Source organism: Armigeres subalbatus, chromosome 2 (assembly GCF_024139115.2).
Source record: "Armigeres subalbatus isolate Guangzhou_Male chromosome 2, GZ_Asu_2, whole genome shotgun sequence".
Taxonomy (NCBI): Eukaryota; Metazoa; Arthropoda; class Insecta; order Diptera; family Culicidae; genus Armigeres; species Armigeres subalbatus.
Genome location: NC_085140.1, coordinates 171,245,216 through 171,267,331, shown reverse-complemented (window position 1 = coordinate 171,267,331; position 22,116 = coordinate 171,245,216). Strand labels below are relative to the sequence as shown.

General features: G+C 39.7%; 1 protein-coding gene and 1 long non-coding RNA gene across 3 annotated transcripts in view; one reads left to right on the top strand and one right to left on the bottom strand.

Annotated features, from left to right (window-relative positions):
• LOC134211203 (prostasin-like) overlaps positions 1-22,019 on the bottom strand; it is a 28,965-nt gene extending 6,946 nt beyond the window's left edge. Inside the window, exons 1-2 of one of the 2 annotated variants that reach the window (XM_062687884.1) lie at positions 21,994-22,019; positions 20,863-21,590 (exon numbers count right to left, since the gene is read on the bottom strand). In XM_062687884.1, coding sequence (XP_062543868.1) covers positions 20,863-21,571 — 709 coding nt within the window. In that variant the 5' untranslated portion in view covers positions 21,572-21,590; positions 21,994-22,019. Of the gene's footprint in view, positions 1-20,862; positions 21,678-21,993 lie in introns of those variants that run through there. The other variant, XM_062687883.1, reaches the window with a different exon arrangement.
• LOC134215488 (uncharacterized) lies at positions 8,262-8,980 on the top strand. Its single transcript, XR_009980189.1, has 3 exons — positions 8,262-8,405; positions 8,471-8,541; positions 8,608-8,980. It is a non-coding gene; the product is annotated as an uncharacterized LOC134215488 (long non-coding RNA).
• Positions 22,020-22,116: the final 97 nt, after the last annotated feature.

The window sequence follows — 22,116 nt, the reverse complement described above, 5'->3', positions numbered from 1 at the left end:
TTTTCATTTCATTTGAAAGTATATTAGTTTGCGTAGTCCCGATTGTACTTATATTACCTTGTCCAATTCCCATGATATTACATTTCTCAGTGGGATAATAAAGTTGACTGTTTTTAATTTTGTTAGCTTTCATGACCGATATGTCAGAGCCGCAATCTACAATGAAGAAATTCGGTGTATCAGACATTTCAAGCGAAAGCTTTACATAATTTGTGGCAGTTACATTTATAGTGTATGCTGCCCTAGTGGTACACCTAAAGGGTGGATATTTGACTGTTGGGTGTTTTGTTGTTATTGGGGCTGAAATTGATTTGGTTGTCCAATCGGTAATTGCTGTACTGCTTGTGGCGCAACAGGTTGATATAACATACCACTCTGCTGGGCTAAAAACATATTAGGAGTAGAAACTCGTTGACCCCAATTTCCACGTTGATTTCTGAAGTTCCCTCGTTGATACCAGTTACCTCTTTGGTTTGTATAGTTTCCACGATTTGACTGAAAATTTTGATATCTACCTCTACTTTCATGGTAATTTCCCCGTGAGTTGTTTCCACGTGTTCTGTGGTTCGTTGCACCACGTCCACGTGAATAATTCACTCTGCTTGTTAAAATTTGTGCATTTTGTGGATTTGTATTTGCGTTACCAATTTCTCTGGTATCATTTTCCATGACCTTTTGAACGGCTTCGTTTAAAGTTTCAAAAGAGCCAGCTTTAAGTATAATTCTGGACTCAGGGTTTTTTACACCTCGAATGAGAGCTTCAATTCCACATTTTGTTGCCATTTTATTTGCTATAACTTGGGGTATGTTATCCTTAACATAAGTTGATTTCAACTGAGAGCATAATTTGTCAACTTTATCGCAATAATCGTTCAAATCATCAGTTCTTTTGATAGTTTTTAATTTCGCAATTAAACTATCTGCCGAAATTTTTGATGCGCAATGCAAATTGATTGCATCTAGCATCTGTGTTAGGTTTTGGTTTGCCGATATAGCTTGTCTTGCTTTACTTGTAAGGCGTGTTCGCACAAATTGAACAACTGTTTGCTCAGCAGCATCCTTTTGCGCTTGTGTACCTGCTTCAAATGTTGTATTGACAGTCTGTTGAAAAAGTCGAACCGCATCAATAAAAGATTCCAAATTTTCTGGATTTCCATCGTATATGGGAACCAAGGTTGTACCTAATTTGACGTCAACCACAAGTGCCATTTTTGCTCGTTGATTAGACTGAATTGCTTTAGAATTGTTGTTTAGTTTGCTTTGAATTATCGACGTAATATTGAAATTGGCTTCTCTACTAGCCTTGATCAAGAAATTCAAAGTTCCTACCGGGATTTTATCTTCATGTAAAATGAGTTGTTCTTCAATATCAGAAAATAAATGATTTGCATAATCTAATTTTGCCACCAATGTTTCCTTCCTATAATTAGTGTTAATTGACTTTTTTAAATTATTCGCAATTTTAACTAATGAACCTACATCCTCCTCTATCTGACTAAACATTTGTATTATTTAAAATTGTTTTGAAGAATTTTTGTTAAAAAAAAATACTTTAGCACTTATCCTTTCGAATTTTGTTGTCTCCATCCAGGTTGTTCGTCGTCATCCTCGTTGGGGTAGCTCCATGTTGCCGTTTTACCCTATGTTGGGGCAGCTCTATGTTGCCGGTTTGCCCTTTGCACTAACGAATGGTGCCACTTTTTCACATATAATTAAGTATCAAAGATCTTCTTGAGTTAACACAGCATATCTCCAATGTTTTAGTACAATGTTCGTGCGAAATTAAAATCACTAATTGTTCAAATGTAGTTTAAAACTGATTGTATTATTCACTTACGATTGCTGAATTGAATGTTCTTGTATTACACTATATCGAGCGCAGCGACGGATTTCGCTTTCTGCATCACCTTTTTCTGTTCGTGTTTTGCAATTATTTTGTAAATTTGTATGGTTAGCATAATTGCTACCATGATCACAATTAACCACAGTTTAAATTCGTGAGCCTGGTGAAGCTCCGTGTGAGTCTCTTGATTATTTATTATGGTTAGATCACCATCACCTTGCTCATTTACACTCGGCTCGATTTTTCATTTCCCATTTTTATTCTTCGATTAAAATTTGTTCCTCACAGTTTTTCTAAGACACAATCACTTTCTAGCGAATTGCATAAAACGCCATTTGATTTAATTCCTTTGTTTCATCGATGAATGCACAGACAATTTCAATTATCCAATTTACTCCGCACACGATTCCGAAAAGCACCAAGATAGTTAGACCGAACTTGGTTATTTTTTCCATCACTATTTGATCACAAGTTCGTTCACAAAGTCACTGGTCAGCCATGTAATATTGAAATTTCCTTTCTCAAAGAAAATATCAAACACTCCCTTTGACGGTTCTGTAAGGAATGTTTATTTGTTCCAAATATATTTTACAAGTAACCTAACTGGAGACACTTGAAGCACCGATACACAAAACGCTATGTACAACGATCACCAATCAGCGATCGTTGTCCATGCGAAAGCGGGAGAGACAGAGTCCCTCAAAACTGCATAGCTGTACAGTTGGTAACAGCATGCTTCGATAAATTTGTAATGCGACACTTCTGTTTGTCGCCTAGAATGTAAGCCATTGAACTGAAGGTTCAATGTGGCTTTGAAATTAACCTTCTCAGCATGGTTCCACTGGTGTGGTCTGCTCGAAGTGTAAGATAGATGAGAATTTGAATAACGTGTGGGATGCACATGTTACACTCATTGCGCTTTGCTTCGGTCGAAATGAACGCGATCTTAAATCTCTTATATAGTTTGCAGTAGCCATCGAGCAAGTAAGTACAGTGCGGAGTTCGTAAATGAACATGTTACATATCGGGCGCGGATTCGGGTGTTTAGTTTAATTTTGTGCTGTCGGATAGTAAATCAATAAGTTCGGGACTAAACGTGATTTGCATTGGACGCGGTCAAAAAGTGAAGCAAATTAAATCAGCAGTACCGGACGAGGATTCGGGTGTTTAGTTTAGCGGAATCCGAGAATTTCGTTCTGTGTTGATTACGCGATTGATCGTATTTCGATTACCAAGCAAAACGGTCGCGCGATCCGAGATATATGGTTGTACTGTTCGGAGAGTAAATTATTTCGCGTTTTTATTTGCATAGATCACATCACTCAGCAAAGTGAATCCAGATAAAATATCCTACACAACTAACACAATACCATATCCCGAGACAATCGTGGAAATGCAGAGGTGTTCTCGGTTTCTAGTAGCAACGAGAGTCGAACTAACAATCCTTCCTTCACTATATGACCGTAAGGACGTATATGTAGTTGAAGGGTCAAAAACAGAAAATAAGTTTGTTATCATTTTCAATTTATTTTATTAGTTTTAATATTTAACGTTTGTGAAGACTTAAGTCGAGGCTTCATTCGCCTGATGTCGAGACTTATGTCCAATCACTATTCACTAAACGCACATCTGTACAGAATAAACCTTGTCGATAACAACTTATGTAGGTGCGGAGCCGGTTATGATAACATCGATCACGTAGTTTGGTTTTGCTCGGAAAACGACGTCTCCAAAGAGCAATTATTGGATACCCTAGTGGCCCGAGGTAAACAACCCTTCCAGGAGATAAGAGGTGTTTTGGGGGATCGTGATGTGGTCTATATGCAAGCCATTTATAGTTGACATAGTTGACATAAAAGTCTAATACTTTTGTTTTTTTCTTTTCTTCAAAGTTTTTTTTTTTGTCTCTGTCTTTCTGTCCCGTAGAGAGCCGTAGCTCGAGCACGACGACACACCACATCGTCCCCGACGCCAAATGACCGGATGAGCCGCTGAAATTCCTTGATTATGATGATTCCATGATTCCCGAATCCTAATCCCCGTCCATCCTTAAACATTGTAAACTTAAACTCGAGTCACCACGAGTACGTTGGCTTATTTCCCTCTCTTACTAATTTAATAATAAGATTATGTCGATTGTACATATCACAAAAAACGTGGCTCCGTAAAGTGTTATACACGCCTGAGCCTACCAAATAAACGAACTTGAAAAAAAATCATAAGATGGCCAACCTGGGACCGATTCCATTGAAAACAGTAATGAAATTGAGCATATTCATGCTGTTTGACATCTCAAACTTTGTGATTTTTCTTTTATAATCGAATGATGATCAAAATGATCTCAGGGCCGGCACGCTCTCCTCAAGTAATTCGCGGACAAGTAATTCTTGCTCTTGGATAGTATCTAAATCCAAAAATGGAGCGGTTTTGAAAATTGAAGGAACATAGGGATCAGATTTCGTCAATAAGAGGTCACTTTTTGTTACCTGATGTCCTTGCACTTTCTATACTTCTATACTTTGTTCTGATGTCTTCCGTTAGCCTTACGAGCAAAGAAGTAGGATTGCCAATCCGGTTTGATTCTCGGTCCGACCCGGTCTTTTGTGATTCCTTGTGCATAAGTACTTGCCACATACTCATACAATGGCGGGCAAAGAAAACAATTAGAAACTTAGGAAATGCTAACAGAATACTAAGGCTGTGAACCATTCCGCCGATTCGTTTAATTTTTAGTTAAAATTTGTCAGTTTGATGGTTATTTTTCCATCGTGGTTAATTTTTTTCTCGGAAGCCATTTGAGTTTGATATCAACTATAATTCATTTCTCTTGTCCTCATACATTAAATCTATTCTACATACAAGCATTCTATGTAATTGAAACAGTGACCCATAGTCACCCCCATTTGACTCATTATTGTGACCCCCAAAGACGGTACTCTATGTCTTGAGTTGGGATGAAACGATACCACGGAAGTATCGATACCACTAAATATCGAATGAAAAGTATCGATACCTACTCGTATCATATGAGAAATCATATTTTTGAAGTAAAATTTTATCACTGTCAAATAGTCATCCATAATTTATGTTTTGCAGAATACTAAGCACTTTTCATTACTATTTTTTCATCGATACCATAATTCGCTAACCCCGAGAGCAAAGTGGACAACATTTATATGGAAAAGTTCAAAATCATTTATGCGAGACGTTACTCATCAAAATGAAGTTTTTTGCTCCCAGAAGCCACTGTAAAAAAATCATCCAGATCCGTCAAGTCTAGGTGGGAGCTTAATAAGCATGAAATTTATATGGGAAAAATCGACAATATATGGGAAAATTTATACCTTCCACTATTTTACCTCTAGGTGGCGGTTTTTAGAGTAGCTTTTTGAAGCAAAAAAAAACTTTATTTTTCAGGGCCTATACGTTTCTCCAAAATAATTTAGATTTTTTTCATTTAAGTGTGGTCCACCCTATCCGAGATTGTAAAAGATGTTAAACGTTATTACATGTGAAAAACATTTTTAATGCTAGAAAGTTGTTACTTCAAATAATATCATTAATTTCAATAGATTCAATTTTTTTAATCATGTTCCTAAGATGCGAATCTCTTTGATGCTTCCTTAATGGGACTCTTGGAACATGACTGCAAATATTAATGCTAAGCTGAGATTAGGTTGAGTAAAATGTTATCCTTGGGGCCCTCCTTAGCCGTGCGGTAAGACGCGCGGCTACAAAGCAAGACCATGCTGAGGGTGGCTGGGTTCGATTCTCGGTGCCGGTCTAGGCAATTTTCGGATTGGAAATTGTTTCGACTTCCCTGGGCATAAAAGTATCATCGTGCTAGCCTCATGATAGTACGAATGCAAAAATGGTAACTTGGCTTAGAAACCTCGCAGTTAATAAGTGCTTAATGAACACTGCTTAATGAACACTAAGCTGCGAGGCGGCTCTGTCCCAGTGTTGGGGATGTAATGCCAATAAGAAGAAGAAGAAGAAGAAGAAGAAGAAGAAGAAAATGTTATCAACCCTTCTCAATTTCAAGTGAAGCATACGAAATCTTAAATATATAAATAAGTTCGCTTTTGTGAGTTTTGATAATAATGTATAGCAGATTTCACAAACTGAAGAACTGATCCAAATATCAAAATTCACATAAATAAAGGCAAAAAGTACTTGGTATCATTCATTCCTTTTGAATGTAAAAAATCAAGATATAAGTACGGAAAAATACGAGTCTTTTTGTATTATATTTATGATTATTAGATTTTGAATGAGGTACTTAAATGATTCAAGTACTTCAATTCGATACTTACTTGGTATCGGTTATCAAAGTATCGATACCAAAAGTACTTGGTATCGAATCAAAAGTATCGAGTATTTACTCGTATTTACTTGTATCGATTCATCCCTAGTCTTGAGAAAGACTGTTTGCTTCGGCTCACAATCGTATAGAGATGAAGCGAGGATAGAATTTGAAACTTATATTTCCCTCTGATGTTGTCAGAAAGACTTGAATAGTCAGTTATTGACCTACCCCACTGACCAACTGAAACGCTGGTTCGGGTAGTTCGAACAAATTTTTCAAGTGTCAGCCAGGCCACCACCACCTCGGCATAATCTGCCTAGGATCCGACGTATAACACGCGTCAATACCGAAACTCCATCACTGCTATAGATTCAAGCCCCAGGGGTCGATCACAGATCATTTAGTCATCAACGTCAACAAAACCAAATCGTTGGATGTAAACATGGTTGTGGAGTATATAGCGAGAATGAGAAAATCAATTGAACTTTGGGTTACATAATCACACTTTGGTTTGTGATTTAGTACATATTTGTTATTTCTTAATAACAGTGTAAGATATACAAGATTATGAAGAAGGTAGGGAATTTTCCGAACGCAATCTTCTGACACGTATGTCTTTTATCTCAGCTAAAAGCCTCAGAAATCGTTTCAGCGTGCAAAAGCGTCATACAAGATGATTTGCAATGTGCATGAACGAGATAGCATGCATTTGACAAATGCACTTGAGTGGAACGATGAGAACGATCGGGCATTCAGTGTTCGTTTCTTGAGGCGTAAACACGCTTCTTGAAAACCGGCTTCTGAATCCGGTTTTCCATAGAAGTAAAAAAAATGAGTGATTCGGACGAGGACTTGCTTGGTTACGACAATGGTGACCCCGGTTTACCGGTTTCACAGTAGCTGAGCAATTAGTGAGAATGTTGACAGCTTCCATTATCTTGGTAGCCACATAGCGTCAGACGTCGGTACCAAGTTCGATATACGCACACGGATCAAGAAAGCAAGGGCTGTCTTTGCGAGTTTAAGAAATATCTGGAAAAACAGGCAGATAAATTGTAACAGGTACGCCAAGCGTCTGTTACTTTGTAAATATTAATTATAGTTACTGTAAATATTCGTACTTGTTTACTATTATATGTATACAATAAAAGATTTGAATATACTTCCGTGGTAATAATTTATGTTCGTAGAAATTAAGTAGAAAAGCATCAATCAAATTAAATCTTCACTGACACCATAAATGTGTGCCGCCCTGTCTTATCGCGAGCACTGCTATAAAAGTTTTAATTACCTTTCGCCTGAAAAGTATGCAACTGAGAGACACGACGTAACGTACGCAATTCGCGAGGTCAAGAAATACTCTCTTTCGCGAACGCGAGATTGAAATTTTGATATAATCGGAATTAACCGAAGGTCACCTGTTCGGATTTATGCCGAAGGTCAAAACGTTACTTGGAATTGGCGGGAGCAGGGACAGAAAAAGTCATTTCAACTACACTCAAACAGCTGACATCCAACACACAATCAAATTACTAGTCCTTCCCGAATTTGAATAAGCGAATGAATAGGACGGCATGTGCACGAACAGCAGCAAGCGTCGACTCTCGGTGTCAGCGTTGTTTTTTGCGGTGTCAAAATGAATCTTCAGCTTGGCACATTGATATTCAATTTGAAATCTCAAAATATGAATATCATTTCATACTGCGGTGCATGGATTCAACACTTTGAAGTCAGATTCCTAAAATATATGCATCTGTTGAGTATATAAAGTAAAATAATCATCATTTATCGGTGCAAATTAACCGCAATTCAAAATATTCATTTCAGCCCCGGTAGATATTCATTTTTTACGCTCGATTATCAATCGGCTATTGAAGATCGGGCGGTAAATTTGGTATGGAAGTTTGACAGCATGCTGAGAGATGTTCGTGCCTGCATCGCCGAGCGTCTGATCAAAACAAACACGAAACAATGACGAAGCCGCCTACTGAGCATCGATGCAACTGATAGTAAAACGAAGATTTCCGTCCTTGGGCGGGAGAATGAGACAGCAAGATCTGATGCAATCCGCGGAAGCGAGATGTATTTTCACTCAAAAGAACATGATAACCCACTTTATTCAATTTGTTCGGGACTGAAGTTCTTCCGGTTTCGAGGCTTTAAATCTGAGGACCACAGAGTTTCTCGTCCATTTGCCTGGAGTCTCGATAAAGTTTCGGAAGTGTGGCTCTGCCAGAATACGCGGTGTCCGAGGTAGTGATAATTGGAGTTTATTTAAAAATCTTTCTAAGTGCTAATTTCCCCGTGTTTCATTATAGTGAACTGATAATCCCACCCAATCAGTTAAGTTCAAAAGTACCTTTGTGCAAAGAAGCTAGTGATCAGAAAGGTAATGCGATTGTGTAAAATCATGTGCGTGCCATGTGCGTTGTCTAAAGTTTCCGTTGTCGTACAGCCGTGCGACGGCTTTCTGTGTCCGATTTAGGAACCACTCGCCCCACCGTAGCTGCATCCTCCGTCGAGCCTCCGTTGAGTGCAAATATCCCGGCCTTCCGTCACCAAAAGGCCATCGTGGACGGTATCGTGCCCGAGCGACATTTCGGCGGCAATCATCACGTGGACATCGACGTCGGAGAATCGCCCTCCGTGCGGTTTCGCCCTGCTAGGTGGCTAGATCAGCATCAGCAGTGAGCATCGTCGAGTTTCAACCGTTTTCCCTCCACGCCGTCCGATCATCTACCAACAGCATGAGGTAACCGATCACCAAAGCCAGCAAAGTCGATCGCAAAATCTAACAGGCCTGTAAGTACAAAGAGCTCATTTTTTTCCTCCCGTCCGTGTGCACATGTGACAACGATCCGAGATCGTTAATGAAAGGCCCATCTCGATAGATGCCGGCCCCAAAATTAGCAATTTGCAAGCGCTATTGTTCCGAGAGATAACGAAAAGGTGGATGGTGTAGAGAGTAAAGACACGCACATGTAGATAGGATAGGTGAAAGCAAATGATCTGAAATAATGTAGAATACATTTTGTTAAACCATGAATAAACCTTTAGTAGATTCTTTTAATAAATTGGTTTAGATCTCTAACAATTTGGTTTAGATCCCTATCTTCTTGATTCACGGTGGTGTTGGCATGGTGAAAGATTTCAGAACGCGCGCATAATTTTTGAATTTAAAAACCGCCTGGCGGTGTGAATAGAGTTGTGAAGGCGAACCGGTTCCATGACAGTGTCGACCTCTGGTGTAAATGGTGGGTAGCCTCCAGTGATGATAAACGAAAGCTTTTATGGTAAGTTTCAGGACTGTTCATTTAGGGTGATTTGGGGTGCTATGTTCTTTTGAGCGAAATGCAAAAACTGTAAGACTGATGTGGAAAAATTCGGGGACTGCAAGATCGTTTCTCAACCTTTTCCAAGGAACAACTTAGGCCTAAATAGTGATAGGTCTCATGCCGGGCAACTACACAACGATGAATGGTCCTCATTAGAGGTGGCGCTTAAGCCATTCGTTTAAAATTGAGTACGTAGCGGTAGTCCCTCGTTCAGTTTCATTGAGTCTTTTCGTTATTCAGGGGTAGTTCGCCAGTCGTTCTCAAACGATTCAATTGTGGGCTACAAATTTGGGCCCAACTAAAAGTACGAATCCAGAAATGCTTTATTGAATTTTTTTTTGTATTATATTTCAGGAATAATTTAGGATTTATTATAGACTTAGGTAAATCTTTTCATGCTTTGTTATTTTGTTTGGGAAAATCTTAGACTATTCGGATATTCAGATCAGTGAACTTGTACGGAATTCTTTATTTCTTAGTAGTAATAGTGTCATAATTTTGTATCTTTATTCATTTTTTTTCTGTTATATTTTTATTTATAATTTTTTTTTCGATATTTTTCTCTTTATTTTAATAAAACATTGAATTTGATTCTTGAATTTGTTTATCAAAATGGGGTCAAAGTTTCCACATGCCGATCATCTTCTTGATGATGAAGTGGATTATGAACTAAAATTGCGAAATTATGTGGAAGACCTGAATAGCGACATAAAGGTTAAACAGAGACAGCTTAGGAGACTTTTTTACAAAGATGCCAAAGAGAATCGTGAATATCGATCTCCTTATTCAATAGACCAAGAATTTGAATTGATAGCTTCACGCGTTAACAGTATACGGTGCAAACTAGCAAAAAATCAGATGTTCAATTAATCTCACGATTGAAACATTATTATTGGCGTGTACAGCGAAGTGCGGCAGATAATGAGGAAGCAATAAAGATGAAAGAGTTAATTTTTGGGAATATTTCAAACCTTCTTTCGGAACAAAAGGCCCTGGAACCTTTGTTAAATGCCGATCCAAATGACATAGAATCTCCACATGAATCTGATATCGATACAGTAGGGATACAGACAAATACCCTAGGTGGTGCTTATGCACTGCTGCAACCACCGTTGCTTGAATCAGGTCGCGTTGAAATAGAAGCATCGATCACCCCGATGGAAAACGATTCAAATCGAATTTTGAAATCCTTGGGGGCGGTTAAAAAGAGTGTAGTTGAGAACGTATCGGTTGTGAACCATAGAGATAGCGAAGCTGCTCAAATGAAGGCTAGAATAGCAGAATTGGAAGCTCAGCTTCAAATGTTAACGGTACAGTTGACAACGAGAGATCAGGGTTACGAAAGAGTTCAAAGACAAGACGAAGGGCACGATTCAAGACGGTCAGGTTACGTTAATCCGAGCAGGAATTTCAATGCGGATAGACACAATGATAGACAAGACAGTAGCGACGATGAGAGTAGGCACAGAGGAAACAGAGGTAGAGATGATAGGGTCCATTACGATAGGAAGATGGAAAAATGGAATCTCCACTTTAGTGGAGATTCGCGGTCAACATCGTTGGAGGATTTTATTTATAAAGTCAAGGTGTTGGCTAGCATGAATAGGATTCCGGATAATCATCTACTTAGCAACGTTCATCTATTGTTGAGAGGAGAAGCTTCCAACTGGTTCTTCACATACTATGAACGAACTTGGACCTGGGATACGTTTGAGAATAGGATTCGATTCAGGTTCGGGAATCCGAATCAAGACCAGGGTAATAGACAACGAATTTATGAGCGAAAACAGCAAAAAGGCGAAACATTTATTGCTTTTGTAACAGAGATCGAAAGAATGAACAAATTGTTAACTAAGCCACTTTCGTATCGTAGGAAGTTTGAGATTATATGGGAAAACATGCGGCAACATTACCGCTCAAAGTTGGCTTGTTTTTCAGTACAGGACTTAGATCAGCTGATACAGGTTAATTACCGAATCGACGCAAACGATCCGTCGATACATCCTATAGGACCGAAGTTCACAGTGCACAACATAGAAAACCAAGAGGCTAGCGATTCAGAAGAAGAGGAAATTAATGCGTTGCTTAGAAGGCCAGATCGAAACCAAACTCAAGACAGAGGACAGGATAGGACACAGAACCTCAGACGGGTAGGGCAACCAGAGACAGGGAGAGCTCCGCTTTGCTGGAACTGCCGACAAAGTGGGCATTTTTGGCGCGAATGCAGAGAGCAAAAAACAACATTCTGTTATGTTTGCGGTAACCCTGGGAAAATTTCGTCTACATGTGACAAACACCCAAGACGTTCATCACACAATCAGGGCTCTGAGGGACCTCAGAACTCGGGAAACTAGGAGCGGAATGTGGTAAAGGGAACACTAGCATTCCAAGTGCGCCGAAGGTTCCCTCTTCGAAGTTGACTCCTTATGTTGACCCATTTGAAAGCCTATTAGAAATCAGAATTCAAACAAGTCGTTGCCCGCACGTGACAGTAAACATTTTTGAAGAAGAGATTGAGGCACTGTTAGATTCAGGGGCTAGCATAAGCGTCACGAATTCTAAACAGTTGGTAGAAAATCATGGACTGAGAATATTAGCTTCACCCATTCGTATCTGTACGGCAGATAAAACGCCATACTCTTGCTTTGGCTATGCAAATGTCCCAATTACTTTCAAAGGAGTAACTAAGGTAGTTGCAATAGTCATAGTACCCGAAATAACAAGAAAATTAATATTAGGCGTAAACTTCTGGGAGATCTTCGGTATAAAACCGATGATGAAGGGAGCAAATGGCTTGGAAGAAGTAGCTGAGTTATCCTGACGGAAGCATCGCCAACTAGCTTGTTTCACTTCTTCATTCATCCTATCGAAACGTTACCCGTAATCGGTAGCGTAAAACCAGATGAATCTTTAGACATTCCAAGACTAGACCTTCCAGAGAATTCCTTAATCACTCCAGAAACGATAGAGACCGAACATGATTTAACAACCGAAGAACGCCAGGTATTAGAAGGTATAGTTAGGGAGTTTCCGTGTACGACAGACAACTATTTAGGGCGAACGACATTACTAGAACATGAAATTGTTTTGCGAGAAGACGCGAAGCCAAGACGACAGCCAGTCTACAAATGTTCGCCATCAATTCAAGCGGAAATGGATAGGGAAATAGAACGGTACAGGAAATTAGACGCTATAGAAGAATGCTCTAGCGAATGGGCAAACCCTCTGGTCCCAGTTCGTAAAGCGAACGGAAATCTTAGAGTGTGTTTGGACTCCCGTAGGATTAATGCATTGACGAAAAGGATTCCTACCCTATGCGGGACATGAGAGGAATCTTTCATCGTTTAGGGAGCGCTAAATATTTTTCAGTGATAGACCTTAAAGATGCGTATTTCCAGATTCCTCTCAAAGAGGAATCGCGTGACTATACAGCATTCAGAACCTCCAAAGGGTTGTATCGTTTTAAAGTTTGTCCCTTCGGATTGACAAACGCTCCATTTAGCATGTGTCGCCTTATGGACAAGGTAATAGGGTTCGATTTAGAGCCCTATGTTTTTGTATATTTGGACGACATAGTCGTGGCAACTAAAACTCTGTCGGAACATTTTCGGCTTTTGAGATTGGTGGCACAACGTCTAAAGAAAGCGAACTTAACAATTTCGCTAGACAAGTCCCGATTTTGTCGCAAGCAAGTGAGCTATTTAGGCTATTTGTTAACGGAAAGGGGAGTAGCAATTGATAACTCGAGAATTGAACCAATTCTCAATTACTCGAGACCGAAAAATGTGAAAGATATTAGACGCCTCTTGGGTCTAGCAGGCTTTTACCAAAAGTTCATAAAGAACTATAGCAAAATCGCCGCACCTATTTCTGACCTTTTAAAGAAAAATCCAAAAAAGTTCGTTTGGTCCGAAGCGGCAGAAGAAGCCTTTCAGAGTCTGAAATCAGCACTGGTTTCGGCACCGATCCTCAGAAATCCTGACTTTGATCACCCATTTACCATCGAATCCGATGCATCAGATAATGCAGTGGGAGCAGCATTGGTGCAAAATATAGAAGGTAGCTCCAGAGTCGTCGCGTATTTTAGTAAAAAACTAAGCAGCACCCAGAGAAAATATGCTAGCGTTGAAAAAGAATGCTTAGGAGTATTGTTGGCCATAGAGCATTTTCGCCACTTCGTGGAAGGGACCAAGTTTAGGGTTGTGACAGATGCTAGAAGCTTACTGTGGCTTTTCACGATCGGTATTGAATCCGGCAATTCGAAGTTGTTGAGATGGGCCCTAAAGCTGCAATCCTATGATATAGAGTTGGAATATAGGAAGGGCAAACTCAACGTAACTGCAGATTGCTTGTCACGGTCTCTAGAAGCCATTACTACAACTTCTCTTGATCCTGATTACGAAGAATTCATGAAACAAATTATGAAGGATCCTCAGTGTTTTGCAGACTTCCGTGTCATAGACAACCGCATTTATAAATTTGTAAAGAATCAAGGTAAAATTGAGGATACACGCTTCCAATGGAAACAATATCTGCCTTCGTCTGAACGAGAATGTATAATCAATAATGTTCACATAAAGGCACACCTTGGTTTCGAAAAAACATTGGCTGCGATTAGGGAAAGATATTTCTGGCCACGAATGAATACACAGGTCAAAACTTTTTGTCGTAATTGTACAATTTGCCAAACCAGTAAAGCCACGAACATCAACACAATAGCTCCACTAAATACCCAGAAAAAGACCGCAGAGTACCCATGGCAATTCCTCACAATGGATTACGTTGGCCCTCTGCCGGCCTCTGGTAGAAGTAGGAGTACATGTCTACTCGTTGTAACGGACATTTTTAGCAAATTTGTTATCGTACAACCGTTTCGACAGGCAACAGCCGAATCTTTAGTGCCGTTTGTTGAAAACATGCTGTTTCAGTTATTTGGCGTCCCAGAGGTCATACTGACGGATAATGGGACCCAATTTCTTTCCAAATCTTTCCAAGACTTGCTTAAGGAATTTCATGTAACGCACTGGCGAACCCCAAATTACCATCCACAGGTAAACGATGCAGAAAGGGTAAACCGTGTACTTACAACAGCCATTAGGGCATCAATAAAAAAGGACCACAAAGATTGGGCAAATAATGTCCAGGCAGTGGCCAACGCAATTAGAAACTCAGTACACGAAGCAACGCGTTACTCGCCTTATTTTGTAATGTTTGGAAGGAACATGGTCTCGGACGGCAGAGAATATCGTCACTTGAGAGACAATGCGGGAGGTAGTCCTAATTTGACGGATACGGAAAGGGACAAATTATACACCGAAATTAGAGAAAACTTGAAAAAAGCTTTTGAAAAGCACTCCAGATACTATAATCTGCGAGCAAATGCAAATTGCCCTACATTTGTACTAGGAGAAAAGTTACTGAAGAAAAACACCGAACTGTCCGATAAAGGGAAAGGCTATTGTGCCAAACTGGCACCTAAGTACATCCCTGCTATTGTTAAACGGAAAGTTGGAGAACACTGTTACGAATTAGAGGACGAAAAAGGAAAACGTCTTGGGGTTTACAACTGTCGCTATCTCAAGAAGTTTTCCGCGCCGTCTTGATGAAGCTTAATGTTTGAGCTATGTAACCTCTCAGAGGCAACCAAGCATCATAGAATGCATTAAAACACATTTTGGCTTTTTATTTCACTCCTTGATAGAGTTGAGATTGTGGGAGCAAAAGCTATGAAACCTTTTTTGAAGGTACCCATGCACTAGCATTAGTGCTCAAAAATCCATTTTTAGGCCATCTCCTCGCACATCGAGTTGAGTCCTTATAAAGCTATGAATACTTTCGGGTGGACCAAGCAGTTAAAACCTGCACGAAAATACAGCCGGCCATTCTTGAAGTGCTCCTCGTTGAGTTGAGCCGTCCCACAACAACAATAAAACTACTGGTGACGAACTTCAAGAATGTGCATGGATTGAGGGAAGATTACTCTGAAGACTTCAGCAAGTAAGAGTAATCGGGGAAACAGTTCATTCTCCAACAACAAAGCTATGTACCATTTGGAACGAATAAATAGAAAAACCCTTATCGACGAAGGAAGGTAAAGGAAATGCCCTGCCTATCCTGATTGATCTAATGTTAATTATTAATTACCCTACACTTAGCTGCTACATTAGTTCTTAGAATTAGTGTTAGTACTTTACAGAATATCATACCCAGTTGTAAATAATGCGTGTTGAGTTTGTAAATATTCCTCGTTTGTGTTCCTCCATTATAGTAGAAAATGTGTCGTTCGTTCGTCCATGTTCGGCGATGTTTATATCCATAATTTTCGTTTTAAGTTGCGTTCCACGTCAAATTCATTCATGGTGTATGGGCCATTCATGGTTGCATATCCAAACGTTGTTTATTAGTGCATGGTCTCCTCGGAGCTCGTTCACAAGCCAGTTCATTCAAATTTATTCCACCGTAGTCCACAGTACATAGCTTCAGTAATCCTGCCAGTTTTGGTACAATAGCCCGGTCATTGGTTTCATTCGTCTCCATTAGTGCAGGATACAGTTCCGTCAAAATACCACAGCTGTCATAGTTTCTCCATACAGGTTCCCACGTCGCAGCTCCTAAAATAGAACACACAAAGCAATTAGTTCATTGATTGGAGGAAGTATAATAAATACTCCCCCCGTAATATTAAGAAAATCCAGGATTCCGGTGCTGGAACATGGCAAATCCGGCAATATATTCGGCATTCCGGCCATCACGTGCACTTTTGGTTGCAGTCACTTCACTTTTGTTTGGATTTTGATGAGTTTGACAGTTTGGCTCGAACCGGTTATCGCGCGGTGCGTTTAGTAGTTGTATCGGTTTGAAATAGGTATGAAGATAAATGTGAAGGTTTATTCGAGGGGTGAATATAGGTTTAGTTTCTTTTCAAATTTCGCCGTATCAGATTTGAATCTGGTGTAGAAATATGATTAAGAATTTAGGGTTACGTTTTACAGTAGAGTGGACAAATTGCCTGAGGGGAAGCCTCGGGGTGGGCCATTTCGCTGTGAAATAGTTTTGCGGTGAATTGGGTGAATGAGTCGGTGCTCAACGTAATGATTGGGGTAGACTCGGAAGCCGAATGAGCCTGTTTAAATGATTATGATGAAGAGAAATTTTTGTTTTCTTTCAGTTCAGAGGGAACTGATTTGAAAGCATTTTGGGGGATGTATGGAGTATATTTAGAAGGGTTTGCAATATACTAAACGACCCGATCGATGCCACTCAGACAATCTGTTAAATTTTTCATACTTATTTTGTTCTTGAATGTGAATATCCGAAGTTTAGGTTATAAATGTGGTATGTTTCGAAATTGTAGAAAGTATTAGTAGTATTCGCTGGAGACCGGAGTCGAAGGACGCTGATGGTCAGTGGTAGACACAATCGATTCTGAATTGTGGACTATAAATAGAGGAGGAGTCAACTCTCGTGGTTGATGATGATATCTTATGACCCCGAATACGAGCATACTTTCAAAAATTTAGATACTTACCTAGAATTAGTGGAATACAATTAAATTTTCCCTACGAAAATTTAGTTGAATCAATTCAACTAAATTTTCGTACTCAAAGCATGGAGTGATGTAACAGGTACGCCAAGCGTCTGTTACTTTGTAAATATTAATTATAGTTACTGTAAATATTCGTACTTGTTTACTATTATATGTATACAATAAAAGATTTGAATATACTTCCGTGGTAATAATTTATGTTCGTAGAAATTAAGTAGAAAAGCATCAATCAAATTAAATCTTCACTGACACCATAAATGTGTGCCGCCCTGTCTTATCGCGAGCACTGCTATAAAAGTTTTAATTACCTTTCGCCTGAAAAGTATGCAACTGAGAGACACGACGTAACGTACGCAATTCGCGAGGTCAAGAAATACTCTCTTTCGCGAACGCGAGATTGAAATTTTGATATAATCGGAATTAACCGAAGGTCACCTGTTCGGATTTATGCCGAAGGTCAAAACGTTACTTGGAATTGGCGGGAGAATGAGACAGCAAGATCTGATGCAATCCGCGGAAGCGAGATGTATTTTCACTCAAAGGAACATGATAACCCACTTTATTCAATTTGTTCGGGACTGAAGTTCTTCCGGTTTCGAGGCTTTAAATCTGAGGACCACAGAGTTTCTCGTCCATTTGCCTGGAGTCTCGATAAAGTTTCGGAAGTGTGGCTCTGCCAGAATACGCGGTGTCCGAGGTAGTGATAATTGGAGTTTATTTAAAAATCTTTCTAAGTGCTAATTTCCCCGTGTTTCATTATAGTGAACTGATAATCCCACCCAATCAGTTAAGTTCAAAAGTACCTTTGTGCAAAGAAGCTAGTGATCAGAAAGGTAATGCGATTGTGTAAAATCATGTGCGTGCCATGTGCGTTGTCTAAAGTTTCCGTTGTCGTACAGCCGTGCGACGGCTTTCTGTGTCCGATTTAGGAACCACTCGCCCCACCGTAGCTGCATCCTCCGTCGAGCCTCCGTTGAGTGCAAATATCCTGGCCTTCCGTCACCAAAAGGCCATCGTGGACGGTATCGTGCCCGAGCGACATTCCGGCGGCAATCATCACGTGGACATCGACGTCGGAGAATCGCCCTCCGTGCGGTTTCGCCCTGCTAGGTGGCTAGATCAGCATCAGCAGTGAGCATCGTCGAGTTTCAACCGTTTTCCCTCCACGCCGTCCGATCATCTACCAACAGCATGAGGTAGCCGATCACCAAAGCCAGCAAAGTCGATCGCAAAATCTAATAGGCCTGTATGTACAAAGAGTTCTTTTATCCCTCCCGTCCGTGTGCACATGTGACAACGATCCGAGATTGTCAATGAAAGGCCCATCTCGATAGATGCTGGCCCCCAAAAGTTAGAAATTTGCAAGCGCTATTGTTTCGTGAGACAACGAAAAGGTGGATGGTGTAGAGAGTAAAGACACGCACATGTAGATAGGATAGGTGAAAGCAAATGATCTGAAATAATGTAGAATACATTTTGTTAAACCATGAATAAACCTTTAGTAGATTCTTTTAATAAATTGGTTTAGATCTCTAACAATTTGGTTTAGATCCCTATCTTCTTGATTCACGGTGGTGTTGGCATGGTGAAAGATTTCAGAACGCGCGCATAATTTTTGAATTTAAAAACCGCCTGGCGGTGTGAATAGAGTTGTGAAGGCGAACCGGTTCCATGACGGTGTCGACCTCTGGTGTAAATGGTGGGTAGCCTCCAGTGATGATAAACGAAAGCTTTTATGGTAAGTTTCAGGACTGTTCATTTAGGGTGATTTGGGGTGCTATGTTCTTTTGAGCGAAATGCAAAAACTGTAAGACTGATGTGGAAAAATTCGGGGACTGCAAGATCGTTTCTCAACCTTTTCCAAGGAACAACTTAGGCCTAAATAGTGATAGGTCTCATGCCGGGCAACTACACAACGATGAATGGTCCTCATTAGAGGTGGCGCTTAAGCCATTCGTTTAAAATTGAGTACGTAGCGGTAGTCCCTCGTTCAGTTTCATTGAGTCTTTTTCGTTATTCAGGAGTAGTTCGCCAGTCGTTCTCAAACGACTCGATTGCGGGCTACAAAATGAATGCACCAAAATACGAATTTTTCAACTTTAACCTAAAATCTGTGTTGTGATACGCTAGCGAAACATGTGTGTATCAGTGGAGAACACTCGACGGCTGCATGTGTTCATCAACAGATGCCTGCGGTATATAATTCGGGTCTGCTGGCAACTGGATCTCGCTCCATCGTCGCTGTCACCAGAGACTGATACCAACAGAAATTCGGGATCGGAAGTGGGGTTTCGATCACCGCTTACCTAATCTCGGCCCTTTGTACCACCGGAGGTGTACAGGACCCATAAGTAAGTATGTAAGTGACGTGCATATTTTTGTATACGTCGCATTTTCTACCGTCCCGAGAGAGGATGAGAGCGAGGTGTTGAGGAACTGAGTAAAATATTGCGTATACCGAAGTGACTCTGGGTATGCCGGAAAAGCCATCACTGTGCCTGAAATGAGTGCTGCACCTCGTTAATTGAAATCAAATTGAAGCTTTTTCAGACGATTTTTAGCAAGAATAGCTATATTTTAAGCAGGGGAGAACCCCATTGCAGTATTACAAGGTCTACAAAATTCAGGAAAAGTTGTTTCTTTTCAATTAAATAATGCAGTCGTACGCATCCCAAGTAACATTTTAAGTTTCATAGCGCTCTTGAAGACCATAATTTACTCTTTAAGAGTGTTATAGAACCAGCATCAAACCAAAACGTTACTAGGGATGTTATGCCGAAAATGGGGAAATAAACCCTATCTAAACACAGCTGATCCCAAGACGAATAGATTATTGTTAAAATCTTGCAAATCAGTCAATCCGTTCGTAAGTTATATTGCCTCAAAGGAAATGCAAACTTATTTTTATAAACTAAATAGTCGATCTGATCCTCCTCACCCGGCTTGCGCAGTTGTTTTTCATGGGTAAATGTCAAATGCAAATTGTTGGCAGCACCGTACTCTATAGTCTAGATTGATTTTGACTCGATTGTTTGAGATTTCTTCACAACTCATCAATTTTATACATTTTCATGATTTTCAAACTATCCTATTGAAAATTTCTACCTCTTTATATATATTTCGCGTGGAATTTCAGAACAATTTCCGAATTATTTTGAGACTTTTGTGAATTTTGAGCAATTTTCTAAGGAATACCAGAGATTTTCCCATGGAAATTCCCAAGAATTTTCCAAAAAAAAAATGTCCGCAAATTCTGGAGTATTTTCCGTGGAAAATTCGGGGAATTTCTCGTGAATACTTCGGAAAATAACTACAAATGCTTTCCCGAAGTACATAATTGCAATAAGATTTTCATGGGAAAAAAAATGGGAAAAATTTTAAATAATTTTAAGTATAAAATTTTAATAATTTTCTTTGATAATTCTGAAGATTTTGTATTGATAATTCCCTAGAATTTCCCGCTAAAATTTAAGATAATTGGCCGAGAAAATATTAAAGATCTGCTGGTGAAATTTCCAAAGAAGTTTCTGTGAAAATTCCAAATAATTTTAAGTGGAAATACCGAAAAGCTTTCCACGACTTTTTTTTCTGCTCAACACAGAAGAATTTCATGAGAAAATCCAAGATAGATTTACGCTAAAATTCAGACTACTACTTCAGTGAAATTCATTACATTACTCCGGAGAAAAACAAAAGATTTTCCCGTTAATGTCTAACGAAAAATCCGGAAAATCCTAAGAAAAAATCAAAGAAATAAACGCAGTCAAACATCCTCCTCGCCTCCTACGACTATAAAACGGCTCCAACTACGCCAATTGTAGTAACTTACCATTTGTGTATCCTGCGCAAAACATCCCATCGTAAATTGTCCTATCAAACAAATCGGGATTACTCTCCAAACACTTGGTATAGCTTACCAACGGCACCGTTGTCGCCTGGAGGGCATCCGATATCGTATCGTACTGAGTATAGCCCCATCCCACCACGATACCTTTTTCGGAACCATCATTGAAGTTTACCACTGGCTGAGGGAATACGCAAATTGGCTGCACGTAATCCGTGAACCTCGCCTGGGTAGCTAATTTCAATACCGCCACGTCATATTTGCTCGTCACTGGTTGAAACTCTGCGTGTGTAATGACCTGCAGGACGGCGTGTTCTTGCACCGTGTCGCCGTACAGATTCAATTTGAACTTTCCCAATTGTACATACAGACTTTCCGGGGAGAACACTTCTGCTGTGCTGGGATCCACCACACAGTGAGTTGCAGTGACAATGCTCAGCTCGTTCACCAGCGTTCCACCACATATGTAGGTCTTTTGGAAACCCGCCTTCATAAATAATGCTGCGTGCCACGGGAATTCACCCGGCTTGCTTGTGTATCCATGGGTGACCAATTGTTGCAGATTTATCTTCCTCCATCCACAGGCTGCATCTTTACCACTGATTTCGGTTGAGAGTAAACTCAATGCCACACAGCAAGCCAAAATAATAACAAATGAACTGCATTCCAACAAACTGTTCACTCTCGTCGCCATTTTCGCTACGACTGAAAACCTGTTAGAGATTTGAAATTTTGGGATACGATCGCAAAGAATTGCTCGTCATTGCTAGACCGAATACCAGTTATTTGATTTCTTCCGCGTTGCTTCGGCTTCGAAGATTACCAAAGAATAGTCATATCGTAAGAATGAATCACCCACTAACAAGCTTGAATTAGGTGTTGATATACATCGCATCATCATCATCAAAAAAGGCTTGAGTTTAATAAAAAAGCGTCTATCTCGAAGAAAATTTTTTTTTCCAAAATCGTGTATAGGCGTAACAACAGATATGGAGGAAATTTATTATACGAGTTGTTTTGTTCAAAACTTAATTTTGAAAAACTGGGAAAATATACTATTTAATACTATTTTTATAAATTTATAATTTATATTTAATAACTTTTAATGCGTACGACCTTTTTATTCATGTTTTAGAATATTGCATTACATTACTGAATGGGTCCAACGGTAAAGCAAAACAATTCTTTCTCTTCAAAAATCCCCTTGCAATCAAATCGTAAGAAAGCAAAAACCCCATT